This window comes from Sciurus vulgaris, assembly GCF_902686455.1.
Source record: "Sciurus vulgaris genome assembly, chromosome: 8".
Taxonomy (NCBI): Eukaryota; Metazoa; Chordata; class Mammalia; order Rodentia; family Sciuridae; genus Sciurus; species Sciurus vulgaris.
The window spans coordinates 51,330,029-51,344,478 of record NC_136468.1 but is presented as its reverse complement, the minus strand read 5'-3'; the positions used below and the strand labels follow the sequence as shown (position 1 = coordinate 51,344,478).

Here is a 14,450-nt window from a genome sequence, read left to right as displayed (position 1 = left end):
GAGCTGAGCCAAAAGTCAAGTTCACATACAGCATCTGTGCTATAGTTTGAATTGCCTCCTGCCATCTACAACTAAAGACTTCCGCTGTGCCTAGCATGTCTGCCTGCCTTGCTCCATCACAAAGGTTCACAGACCCTCATTTGAGCACTCATGTTTGCATCTCAGCAGATAATTAAGGTCAGAAAGGAAGTGGCCTTCCACTGCCCTTGCTGTTGATATTGCACCACCCCTGAGACTCCTGGATTCAATAAACAAATGGATCCCCCGACCCCTTCATCAACTTCATAGATCTGTCAACTTCCTACAGTATCACTTGAGGGCTCTCAGAGGAGGGTCATGTCTCTACCCAAGACCCGGCCTACTCTCTCTTCTCTAAGGAAAGATCTGCAAGGTGATCAAGTCTGATTAAAGCAGTAGGTTAAAGTTACCCAGAGATTTTTTTCAAGTAGTTAACACTATTTGCTTGCAAACAAAAAACATAGCTCAAAAATTGCCTTCCTTTTCAAAACAATTGCTTTTTAACAACCTTACATTTATAAAGATATTACTTCTGGCAAATTTCTTTCTCTGAAATGTACCTAACCAGGGTCTTAAAACACTTCCTGGGTCAGCTTTCCTACTCTCACATTCATTACCACAAGCGTCTGTGGCATAGAACCAGATACTTAGCCTGACAGACTTGCTGATTCCAGACCTGATGTGATCCTGAATTCCCCTGGAAGTTGGATTGCCAACATCAGCAGGACAGAATTGACCAGAATAAACAGATAATTCTTGTGGTCCCAGTCTCAAGTTTAAATAACTTTGAAATTGTTTTATTCTACCATGTTGTTAATTACCCTGAAGTGATTCTAATCATTGGTAGAAAAATTTATCTCACCACAGAACTGGGAATTCCCCAAATATTCAAAAAATGAAATAAGATCTTCCTTGTCCAAAATTATCCCTCTTCCTGTTTTCAGTGTTTTGAAATTATACCTTTAAATATTTATTCATCGTTATCTATACCATGGTGGTTTTAAATTTCAAATATATTTGAAAGGGGAAATGTATTAAGCCAATGTTGGGCAAAATTTTTATACAAAGGGCCAGATAGTAAATATTTTAAGATTTACAGGCCTATGTTGCATATTCTTCCTTCCTTCCTTCCTTCCTTCCTCCCTCCCTCCCTCCCTCTCTCTCTTTCTTTCTTTCTTTTTAAACAATGCTTTCAAAATGTAAACACCATTCTTAGCTTAAGGGTAACCTGACCATGAACCATAGTCCTCCAACATCTGCACTAAACTATAAACTATAATGAGCTACTCCCATATAACTGTAGCTTAGTGTGTTGACCACTGTGTTATAGGCATCCAAAGAATAGAAATATTAAGAGAAAGGACATAATAGAGGAAAATATTTAATAATATTTGAAAACATTCATCCAACACTATCAGGTACTAATCCCATTCACTTACATTAATAACTATTTAGTTCTATGATGGAAGTAATATCTTCATTTTACAGATGAAGAATTTGAAATAAAAAGACTAAGTGCCTAAGTTCACACATTTAATAGATCTAGCAATGGAACCTCACAAATTGGGCCCCAGAGTCTATGATCATAATTGCAACTCTATGCCTACTTCAGGGAGAAATAACACTTTAATTCACTTTTTAAAATACGGATAAAGAAAAAAGGCACAAAAATATTCACCCACAATTCCATCACCTTAAAAAAAAACCACTATTTACATTTTTAATATTTTTTGGATTATAGTCTTCCAGAATATTCCTGAGTATAATTATTTTCCTTGGTCAACTGTATGAGGTAGATATCATAGTTTTGCAAAGGGTAAAACTGAAGCCTAGATGGATTAAATGACTTTGTCAAGATCATAAAGCTGATATGTATGTAGAACTAGGATTTGAAACCAAGTTGTTGCTTCTAGAACCTGTGCTCTTACCCCCTGGCTTCTGCTGCATTTGAATTTATACTTACTTGCTGCAATCTTTTTAACCTACTGTTTATTTTATTTATTTGTGATGCCAGGCATCAAACCCAGGGCCTCACACATGCAAGACAAGTGCCCTACCACTGAGCTGCATACCCAGTCCTTCCCCTGGATTTGTAAAGAGCAGTTACCCCTATTTTCTACCAGTACTTTCATTACTTTTTTTCTTTCCACATTTTAAAATTGGTGCATTACAGTTGTACATAATGTTGGGATTTGTTGTTACATATTCCTTAGGCACACAATATAACAATAGGATTTAGTCAATATCACTGGTCAACACTTCGCCCTTTCCCCCCACCCCTGATCCTTTTCCTCTACTGAGCTCCCTTTGATTTTCATTAGATCCTTGCCCCCCTCACCCTTCTTTTTCTTTTTCCTCTGTAGCTTCCACCTATGAGAGAAAACATATGATCCTTGATGTGAATTTAGCATATTTCATTTAACAAGTGATCTCAAGTTCCATCCATTTTCCTGCAAATGACATAATTTCGTATTTCTTTACAGCTGAATAAAACTCCATTCTGTGGATATATACCACATTTTTTTTATCCATTCATCTGCTGATGGACACCTAGGCTGGTTCCATACTTTGGCTATTGTGAATTGTGCCACTACAACTATGGGTATGTATGTTTTACTATAATATGTTGATTTTAGGACAAATAACAAAGAGTGGTATAGCAGATAATATGGTGGTTCCACGTCTAGTCTTTTGAGAAACTTCTGTATTTAGCTCCATAGTTGTTGTACTAATGTAGAATCCCACCAATAGCATAAAAGTGTTCCTTTTTCTCCAAACCCTCTCCAGGGTTTATTATTTGTATTCTTGATGACTGCCCTTCTGACTGGTGTGAGATGAAATCTCAGTGTAGTTTTGATTTGCATTTTCTTAATTGCTAATGACGTTGAGCATTTTTTACTGAATGTGTTAGCCATTGGTATTTCTTCTTTTTTTTTGGAAAAAAATTTTTTTATTGTAAACAAATGGGATACATGTTGTTTCTCTGTTTGTACATGGCGTAAAGGCATACCATTTGTGTAATCATAAATTTACATAGGGTAATGTTGTTTGATTCATTCTGTTATTTTTCCCTTCCCCCTACCCCACCCACCCCTCTTTTTCCTCTAAACAGTCCTTCCTTCCTCCATTCTTGCCCCCCTCCTTAACCCTAACTTTAACCCTAACACTAACCCCTCCTCCCCCCATTATGTGTCATCATCCACTTATTAGCGATATCATTTGGCCTTTGTTTTTTTGAGATTGGGTTATCTCACTTAGCATGATATTCTCCAATTTCATCCATTTGCCTGCAAATGCCATAATTTTATCATTCTTTATGGCTGAGTAATATTCCATTGTATATATATATACCACATTTTCTTTATCCATTCATCAATTGAAGGACATCTAGGTTGGTTCCACAATCTGGCTATTGTGAATTGAGCAGCTATGAACATTGATGTGGCTGTATCTCTGTAGTATGCTGATTTTAAGTCCTTTGGGTATAGGCCAAGGAGTGTGATAGCTGGATCAAATGATGGTTCCATTCCAAGTTTTCTAAGGAATCTCCACACTGCTTTCCAGAGTGGCTGCACTAATTTGCAGCCCCACGAGCAATGTATGAGTGTACCTTTCTCCCCACATCCTTGCCAACACCTGTTGTTACTTGTATTCTTGATAATCGCCATTCTAATTGGGGTGAGATGGAATCTTAGGGTGGTTTTGATTTGCATTTCTCTTGCATTTCTTCTTTTGAGAAGTGTATGTTTAATTCATTTGCCCCTGTATTAATTAATTGGGATTTTTTGTGATTTTCCAGTTCTTTGTATATTCTAGATATTAATCCTCTGTCAAAAGAGTAGCTAGCAAAGATTTTCTCTCATTCTTTGGGTTCTCACTTCATATTCCTAATTGTTTGGTTTATTTGGCAGGTTTTTAATTTGATGCCATCCCATTTATTAACTCTCGGTGTTTCTTCCTGAGTTTGGGGGGTTCTTCTGAGAAAATTGTTGCCTGTGCCTATATGCTGGAGTGTTACCCTACATTTTTTTCTAGGAGTTACATGGTTTCTGGTCTAATTCCTAGGTCTTTGATCCATTTTGAGTTGACTTTTGTGCAGGTTGAAAGATAAGGATCTGGTTTCATTCTTCTACACAGCCATAGCCAGTTTTCCCTGTACCACTGAAAAGGCTATCTTTTCTCCAATATACATTTCTGGCACCTTTGTAAAGGATCAGATGACTGTCCTGTGTGGGTTAATTATTATTTTTGTTTGTTTTTCTTTAAATCTTTAAATCATCTGGACTTTATTTTGAGGTAAGAAATAAAGTAGAGGTTTTATTTTGTTTCTTTTCCAAATACCTAGTTAATTATCCTAAAAATCATTTAATGAATAACACTTTCTTTGCCCACTGCTTTGAAATGTCACATTTATCATGTATTTAATTTTTAATTATATTTACTTGAAAAAAATCACATTTGTTTACTGTCAAACCATGTTACATTTTTCACTGGATTTTAGGGATGTGCTCATTATTAATGGGTTTACACAAAGGGATGAAACAAAAAGGAGAATTTTGTTGAAACAATTTACATTTCATTGGAAATTTATCATAAAGTAAATTAATTACTAAATATAGGCAGAAGGAAGAGTAATATTTGTTTTTTTTTTTTTTTTAAAGAATAGGCACCTTTTGTTCACTAGAAAGTTTATGAGAGTGCTTAGTGCCCTCTTTGAGTAAACAGAGGGATGACACAGTCTTTTACTAGATTTCAGCACACTTGTGTGAGGGATGGCATAACTGACCTTGAAGAGTTTTCTCACCACAAAAATACATTCTTTTGGCAATAAGAAATTTAAATGTAAAGCTAAAGACAAACTGGTCAAAGGAGAACACTGTGGAAAATAAGCGAAAATGTGTAGAATTTACCATGATAAAGTGTAAGAAAAAACACTTTGTAACATGTGCAACCAGGAGCTTTTCTCAATATCTTCTTCAAATTATTTTAAAATTATTTCAGTGGCAATTATATTTCAGCTGGACAAAATGTATTTATTTTTACCCTAGCAAAAGAAGAAAATATAATTTCATTAATCATTTTTCCTGAAAATAGTTCATTGTACAGTTGAGGAAATGTACAAAATAAGGCCTATGTCTTGATTGCAAATGGATAAACATGTTTTCAATCTTTGCCTTAATGTAAAACATTTTCAGTGAACTGCAAACTGATGAAGAATATCTCTCCTACTTTCCAAGTCTTGTCAAGAACAATAAGGTACAGTAAATTTGTCCCACAGAATTTTAAAGCCTAAGTCTTGTATGTAATGTAATTTGGGTCTACAAAATGATGCAGTCATATTTACAAATTTAGTACACAAACTACTGAAGTAAAATAGCTGGAAATTTTGTTTTGCTTCTTTCAAATTTGCTCTGTACAGCAACAGAATCTTAAAACACTTGGTTGGCATCTCTTTTCTTTATAAAAAAATAATTCATTTTGGTATATAATTTTTTTTGTTACTCAATATTTTCTTTTTTCCATTTTTTTATTAAAAATCATAAATTTACATAGGGCAATGTTGTTTGATTCATTCTGTTATTTTTTTCCCTTCCCCCAACCCCTCCGACCCCTCTTTTCCCTCTATACAGTCCTTCCTTCCTCCATTCTTACCACCCTCCTTATCCCTAAACCTAAAACCTAACCCTAACCCTAATGCTAACCCCTCCCCCTTAATATGTCCTCATCCGCTTATCAGCGAGATCATTCGTCCTTTAGTTTTTTGAGATTGGCTTATCTCACTTAGCATGATATCCTCCAATTTCATCCATTTGCCTTAATTTTATCATTCTTCATGGTGGAGTAATATTCCATTGTATATATATGCCACAGTTTCTTTATGCATTCATCAACTGAAGGACATCTAGGTTGGTTCCACAAACTGGCTATGGTGAATTGAGCAGCTATGAACATTGATGTGGCTGTATCTCTCTAGTATGCTGATTTTAAGTCCTTTGGGTGTAGGCCAATGAGTGGGATAGCTGGGACAAATAGTGGTTCCATTCCAAACTTTCTGAGGAATCTCCATACTGCTTTCCAGAGTGACTAATTTGCACTAATTTGCAGCCCCACCAGCAATGTATGACTGTACCTTTCTCCCCACATCCTTGCCAACACCTATTGTTGCTTGTGTTCTTGCTAATCGCTGTGTTCTTGCTAATTGGGGTGAGATGAAATCTTAGGGTAGTTTTGATTTGCATTTCTCTTATTACTAGAGATGTTGAACATTTTTTCATATATCTGTTGATTGCTTGTAGATCTTCTTCTGTGAAGCGTCTGTTCATTTCCTTAGCCCATTTGTTGTTTGGATTATTTGTATTCTTGGTGTAGAGTTGTTTTTTTTTTAGTTCTTTATAGATTCTGGAAATTAGCGCTCTATCTGAAGGATGAGTGGCAAAGATATTCTCCCACTCTGTAAGCTCTCTCTTCACATTACTGATAGTTTCCTTTGCTGAAAGAAAGCTTTTTAGTTTGAATCTATCCCAGTTGTTGATTCTTGCTTTTATTTCTTGTGCTATGGGAGTCCTGTTAAGGAAGTCTGATCCTAAGCCAACAAGTTGAAGGTTTGGACCTACTTTTTCTTCTATAATCTGCAGGGTCTCTGGTCTGATTCCGAGGTCCTTGATCCATTTTGAGTTGATTTTTGTGCAGGGTGAGAGATAGGGGTTTAATTTCATTCTGTTGCATATGGTTTTCCAGTTTTCCCAGTCCCGTTTGTTAAAGAGGCTATCTTTTCTCCATTGCATATTTTTGGCACCTTTGTCTAGTATGAGAAAATTGTATTTATTTGGGTTTGTGTCCATGTCCTCTATTCTGTACCATTGATCTACCTGTCTATTTTGGTACCAATACCATGCTGTTTTTGTTACTATTGCTTTGTAGTAGAGTTGAAGATCTGGTATTGCGATACCCCCTGCTTCGCTCTTTCTACTGAGGATTGCTTTAGCTATTCTGGGTTTCTTATTCTTCCAGATGAATTTCATAATTGCTTGCTCTATTTCTGTAAGGTATATCATTGGGATTTTAATTGGAATTGCATTGAATCTGTATAGCACTTTTGGTAGTATGGCCATATTGACAATATTAATTCTTCCTATCCAAGAACATGGGAGATCTTTCCATCTTCTAAGGTTTTCTTTAATTTCTTTCTTTAGTGTTCTGTAGTTCTCATTGTAGAGGTCTTTCACCTCTTTTGTGACATTGATTCCCAAGTACTTTATTTTTTTCGATGCTATTGTGAATGGGGTAGTTTTCCTAATTTCTCTTTCTGAAGAATCATCACTTATGTATAAAAATGCATTGGATTTATGAGCATTGATCTTGTAACCTGCTACTTTACTGAAATCACTTACGACTTCTAAGAGTTTTCTGGTGGAACTTCCAGGTTCCTCTAAATATATAATCATGTCATCAGTGAACAGGGATAGTTTGAGTTCTTTTCCAATTCATATCCATTTAATTTCTTTGGTTTGTCTAATTGCTCTGGCTAGAATTTGAAGGATGATGTTGAATAGAAGTGGTGAAAGAGGGCATCCCTGCCTTGTTCCGGTTTTTAGGGGGAATGTTTTCAGTTTTTCACCATTTAGAATGATATTGGCCATGGGCTTAGCGTAGATGGCCTTCACAATGTTAAGGAATGTTCCCACTACCCCAGTTTTTTCTAGTGTTTTGAGCATGAAGGGATGCTGTATTTTATCGAATGCTTTTTCTGCATCTATTGAAATAATCATGTGATTCTTAACTTTTAGTGTGTTGATATGGTGAATGACATTTATTGATTTCCGGATGTTGAACCAACCTTGCATCCCTGGGATAAAACCCACTTGATCGTGGTGCACTATCTTTTTAATATATTTTTGGATGCAATTTGCTAAAATTTTGTTGAGAATTTTTGCGTCAATGTTCATTAAGGATATTGGTCTGAAATTTTCTTTCCTCGATGCGATGTGTCTCTGTCTGGTTTAGGTATCAGGGTGATATTGGCTTCATAGAATGAGTTTGGGAGGGTTCCCTCCTCTTCTATTTCATGGAATACTTTGAGGAGTATTGGAATGAGCTCTTCTTTAAAGGTTTTGTAGAACTCGGCTGAGAACCCATCTGGTCCCGGACTTTTCTTTGTTGGTAGGCTTTTGATGACGTCTTCTATTTCATTACTTGAAATTGATTTATTTAAGTTATGTATGTCCTCCTCGTTCAGTTTAGATAATTCATATGTCTCTAGAAACTTGTTGATGTCTTCGAGGATTTCAGTTTGGTTGGAGTATAGATTTTCAAAATAGCTTCTAATTATGTTTTATATTTCACTCGTGTCTGTTGTGATATTTTCTTGTTCATTCCAAATTTTAGTAATTTGAGTTTTCTCTCTCTCTTTGTTAGTGTGGCTAAGGGTTTATCAATTTTGTTTATTTTTTCAAAGAACCAACTATTTATTTTGTTAATTTTTCCTATTGTTTCTTTTGTTTCAATTTCATTGATTTCGGCTCTGATTTTAACTATCTCCTGTCTTCTACTACTTTTGGTGTTGGTCTGCTCTTCTTTTTCTAGGGCTTTGAGCTGTAGTGTTAAGTCGTTTATTTGTTGATTTTACTTCTTTTGTTGAATGCACCCCATGAAATAAATCTTCCTCTAAGTACTGCTTTCATAGTGTCCCAGAGATTTTGATACGATGTGTCCTTGTTCTCGTTTACTTCTAAGAATTTTTTAATTTCCCTCCTATGTCTTCTGTTATCCATTCATCGTATAATAGTGTATTATTTAATCTCCAAGTATTGGAGAAGTTTCTGTTTTTTATTCTGTCATTTATTTCTAATTTCAATCCATTATGATCTGATAGAGTACAAGGTAGTATCTCTATCTTCTTGTATTTGCTAACAGTAGCTTTGTGGCATAAAACATGGTCTGTTTTAGAGAAGGATCCATGTTCTGCTCAGAAGAAAGTGTATTCGTTCTTTGTTGGATGGTATATTCTATATAAGTCGGTTAAGTCTAAATTGTTGATTGTGTTATTGAGATCTATGGTTTCTTTATTCAATTTTTGTTTGGACAATCTATCTAGCGGTGAGAGAGGTGTGTTAAAATCGCCTAGTATTATTGTGTTGTGGTCTGTTTGATTTCTGGAATTGACAAGGATTTGTTTGATGTACATGGATGAGCCAATGTTCGGGGCATAGATATTTATGATTGTTATGTCTTGCTGATTTATGCTTCCCTTAAGCAGTATGTAATGTCCTTCTTTATCCCTTCTGACTAGTTTTGGCTTCAAGTCCACATTATCTGAAATGAGGATGGATACTCCAGCTTTTTTGCTGTGTTCGTGTGCATGGTATGTTTTTTCCCATCCTTTCACCTTTAGTCTATGGGTATCTCTTTCTATGAGATGAGTCTCTTGCAGTCAGCATATTGTTGGATTTTTCTTTTTAATCCAATCTGCCAGTCTGTGTCTTTTGATTGATGAGTTCAGGCCATTAACATTCAGGGTTATTATTGTGATATGATTTGTATTCCCAGTCATTGGACTCATTTTTGTTTTTTGACATGATTTGGTTTCTCCTTTATTTGGCTATTCCTTTAGGCTAGTTCCTCCCGTTGCTGATTTGCATCATCGTTTTTCATCTCTTCCTCATGTAGTATTTTGCTGAGAATGTTCTGTAATGCCGGCTTTCTTTGTAAATTACTTTAGCTTTTGTTTATCATGGAAGGATCGTATCTCCTTGTCAAATCTGAAAGTAAGTTTTTTTTTTTTTTTTCACACACACAGACACTTTATTAGTTTCCTCTACAAGAGACAATAATATCAAACTTTTAACAGAAATGTCAGGTCATCTGAGAGGCCAACAGATTCCAGAAAGGAAGATGAAAATTAAATACTTAAATTAAAAGGCACTATGATACCACCTAAAACCCACAACCACAGGGGAAGTAGGCTAAGGAAGGTTAAACTACAACAAATTATCTAATGTGAATGTTAGCAATTACACAGCAGGAAGCAAGTTTGTATTCCAGAAGACTATGATACAATGATTGTTTGGGCCCAAGAGGGTATTTGGCTAGGAAAAGGTCAAGATGGCTGAAGGTGAAGCCATGGAAAGGAATCAGTACAAAGGGAATACAAGCTATATGGTCAAGCAGATGACAATGAATCAGGCTTCTTCCTCCCAAGAAACATTTGCTGCACTGTGCTACCCCCTCCCACCTTGTGATCCCACCCAACAGTTTTTCAGACTGAGCTCCCTGCTCCTGCCTTAACAGGGTACTTGCTCAGCTATGGAGAATAGGTTTAGAGTTGCCCAGGACTCTTGTTCTTAATTTAGCAGAGATCTTGGAGAACTTGTCACACATGGGCTGCTTTGTTGCTAGTTGTTCTGACAAAGAAAAATCCCCCAAACATTCACATGCAGAGTCTCAGCGTCCCCAACCATTCAAACAATCCTATTCGACACCCTCAGAAGTCTGAAATTTTGCAGCAGCTGAACTCTAATTAAAGCTGCAAGGTTCACAAAATATAAGGAAGCCAGAATGAGACAATGCAGTTAAGAAATCTCAATTTGTCTTTCCCCAATTTACAATAAACTCATTTACGTGATGTGGGATGTAGAAAGCTACACTGGAGCAAGCTGGGTCTTCTGAATTTGTCATCAAATACCAAGGGAAAACAAGGAGTGGGGTTGATTTTATTTTTAAAAAAGCCTCAAGGTATTGTTATAAAGGAACATGGCTGAACAGGTAGGAAACAGACTCCCCATTATGAGTTCTCCTGATGGCTTCCGCAAGGATCATAGAGATGTCAATCACCTGTATTTTGGAGCAATGCTTCATCTTGTCCTCCTGAGGTATGGTATTGGTGACCACTACTGCTTCAAAGCATGCATTATTGATGCGAGAAATGGCTGGGCCAGAAAAGATTCCATGAGTCAAGATAGCATAATCTCTGGTGGCTCCAGCTGAGAGAAGTTTGTCAGCTGCATGGCAAATTGTGCCACAGGTGTCAGCCATGTCATCCACAAGGATAGCCACCCGATCCTTCACATCTCCCACAAGCACCATGCGGTCCACTTCATTGGCCTTCTTCCGTTCCTTGTGAATCAAGGCAAAGTCCACATTCAACCGGTCTGCAATGGAGGTCACTCTCTTGGCTCCACCAGCATCAGGTGACACAATAGTGCAGTTCCTCCATTCAGAGATATTCTCCCTAATCCATTTCAGGACAGCTAGCTCTGCATACAGATTGTCCACTGGGATATCGAAAAAGCCCTGAATTTGAGAAGCATGTAGATCCATGGTGATAATATGATCTGCACCAGCTACGGACAGCATATTTGCAACAAGCTTGGCTGAGATTGGAGCCCGGCTCTTATCTTTCTTATCCTGCCGGGCATAAGGGAAGCATGGGATGACTGCAGTAACCCGACTGGCTGAAGCAATCTTGCAGGCATTAATCATGATCAAAAGCTCCATTAGATTGTCGTTGATTTCACCACAACCACTCTGAACGATGTAGACATCTTCTCCCCGTACACTTTCACCAATTTCCACGCAGGTCTCCTGGTTGCTGAATTTCTTAGTCACCACCTTGCCTAGCTCCAGGCCCAGGCGGTCAGCAATTTTCTGGGATAAGTCCTGATGGGAGCTGCCGCTGAAGATTTTGATATTCGGCATCTTGGGCAATTACCCTAGGCGCTCTTCGCTCAGCGATCACTCTGCTGCGGAGACCAGAACCCAAGTCAGCCCAGAGACTTAATACTAACCGCTTCGCGTTGCTACTCCACCATCTTTGAAAGTAAGTTTTGCTGGGTATAAAATTCTTGGTTGGCATCAGTTTTCTTTCAAGGCTTGGTAAATGTTGTTTCAGGCCCTTCTAGCTTTTAGGGTCTGGATTGAAAAATCTGCTGATATTCTTATGGGTTTCCCCCTGAATGTAATCTGATTCTTTTCTCTCGTGGCCTTTAAAATTCTGTCTTTATTTTGTATGTTAGGTATTTTCATTATAATTTGCCTTGATGTGGGTCTATTGTAATTTTGTGTATTTAGAGTCCTATAAGCCTCTTGTACTTGGTTTTCCATTTCATTCTTCAGATTTGGGAAATTTTCTGATATTATTTCATTGAATAGATTGTTCATTCCTTTGGTTTGTTTCTCTAAGCCTTCCTCAATCCCAATAATTCTTAAATTTGGCCTCTTCATGATATCCCATAATTCTTGTAGATTCTGTTCATGATTTCTTACCATCTTTTCTGTTTGGTCAACTTTGTTTTCAAGATTAAATATTTTGTCTTCAATATCTGAGGTTCTGTCTTCCAGGTGATCTATCCTATTGGTTATGCTTTCTATGGAGTTTTTAACTTGGTTTATTGTTTCCTTCATTTCAAGGATTTCTGTTTGTTTTTTTTTTCAGTATCTCTAACTCTTTTTTGAAATGATCTCTTGCTTCCCGTATTTGCTCTTTTAACTGTTGATTGGTGCGATCATTTAATGCCTGCATTTGCTCTTTCATCTCCTCCTTCAATGCCTGCATTTGCTCTTTCATCTCCTCGTTTGCTTCCCTGATTGTTTTAATTATGTACATTCTGAACTCCGTTTCTGACATTTCTTCTGCTGTGCTGTCATTGAGTTTTATTGATATAGTATCTAGGTTTGTTTGGGACATTCTCTTCCCTTATTTTCTCATATTGGTCAGATGTCCGTGGGACTCTGTGATATTGTAGATTTCCTCTATTTGCTTATAGTGTCCCTGTAGATTTCCAGTGTATCACCTCCCAGCCTTCATTAGCCTGAAGTCTTGGAGTAACTTGATAATGCAGTGCTTCCGAAGAACGCTGCCCCTAGCCCGCTACTGGTTCCAGGGAGAGAGACCTGGAGAGGTCTCTGGCTGCCCTACCCTGGTCCCAGAGGTTGCTTGCGGGTCGGAGGTCTCCGCTGGCTTGGGGACTTGTGGCTGGCTCTGTGTAGAAAGGCTCTCACTGGGCGGTCTGCTCCGAGAAGCTAGCCTAGAAAGGCGCTTTCCGCCGGAGTGAGCCGGGCTGCTTGCGGAAGTCCCTGGCTGCCCTGTCCTGGTCTCTGAAGCAACCTGCAGGCAGGCCGGAGCTGGCCGCGCACTGGTTCTGTGCAGAAAGGCTCTCACTGGGGGGCCTGCTCAGGGAGGCTGGAGAATCTGGCCCTGTGGGAGGAGCCCACCACCAGAGTGCTCAGGGCTGCCTGGGGGAGACTCTATCTGCCCTGCCCTACTCTAATAAGCCGCCTGAATCCGGGCCTGCCGCCCAGCTGAGCTTCACCGGGTGGGGGAGACTCACCCCGTGGTTCTATTTTAGTCCAAGTCTCTCAATGCCTCTCCTTCTTGAATTCTGGGTTCTGGATCGACTGGAGATGCAGACACCCTCTAGTCTGCCATCTTAGATCGCCTAGTATATACTTTTTGTACATACAAAGTTTTTGTACATTTTATAAAAATTCACAGAAGTGCAAGAGTTGATCATCTTTTTTACACTGACAAGCCATAGGTTATCAGAGCCATCTCTTCCAAGAGCTTGAGGGAGAACTGCATCAGATCAATGGAGTCTTTATTTACTTATTAATGTTTTCATGTAGCCCTTGAAATTCCTAAGCTGTACTATTAAGGCTTCTTACCAGTTTCATCTGTCCTTCTCTAACATTCCCTTCCAGGATACACCCTTCTTTGTTAATGGGATTATATAACCATCACACTGCCTCTGCTGACCTGGTAGCACATCTAAAGCTGCTGTCCAGCTTCAAGATATGTTTTTATTTAAATGTCCTCTTCCACTCCTCTTAGAGAAGAGAGAGGTTTTCTTCCTTGTCAGGGCTGCTTTCCTGATAGGGAGAGTCCCTAAGATTGGGCATGCTTGTATAAAGGGAGTCTCTGTAGGGGGTCAACAGGTGTATCTTCCACCTCCACAGTCAACTAGGAGACATATCTATCAGTTCCCTTTCTTTGGGGTTGGTAGAGAAGGGAGTGAATCTACTGAGGAATGAGCTGGGCCTTGAGTTCTTTGTGAAGGAGCTTTATTCCCTGGGTTGTTGCCATGCATTAAAGATGAAGCATCGACCACAATAGCATCATCTCCATCACTGCTGCCTTCCATCACAGGCTTGACTGGGAGTGTGAGTTCGAGGTTGTGAGTCTTGCCGCTGTCCAGAGATTGGTGTGTACTAATTTCAAAAGCGGCATCATTCAACCTTAGTATACAGTCCACAACTTGCACAGTGCTGCAGGGAGCCATACATGACTGGTATGAACACCGGCCGAAGTTCGAGCCATTAACCAGGAATGCCTGGCCTCAAGAACTCACCATCAGATATCCACTGTTCAAGAACACCTGAGTCATGTGGCATCCTGCATTAGCTCACTGCTCAGTTTCGAGTACAGGCACCAAAGATGG

The 14,450-nt window shown here is 38.5% G+C and overlaps 1 protein-coding gene across 1 annotated transcript; it reads right to left on the bottom strand.

Moving 5' to 3' along the window:
* Positions 1-10,707: 10,707 nt before the first annotated feature.
* Positions 10,708-11,822, bottom strand: LOC306668793 (ribose-phosphate pyrophosphokinase 1-like). Its single transcript, XM_079152547.1, has one exon. The coding sequence runs from the start codon at positions 11,710-11,712 to the stop codon at positions 10,756-10,758; it is 957 nt and encodes a 318-aa protein (XP_079008673.1). The 5' UTR covers positions 11,713-11,822; the 3' UTR covers positions 10,708-10,755.
* Positions 11,823-14,450: the final 2,628 nt, after the last annotated feature.

Excerpts from the sequence above, each read along its gene's own strand:
- LOC306668793 (XM_079152547.1), bottom strand. The coding sequence starts at position 11,712 with ATGCCGAATATCAAAATCTTCAGCGGCAGCTCCCATCAGGACTTATCC.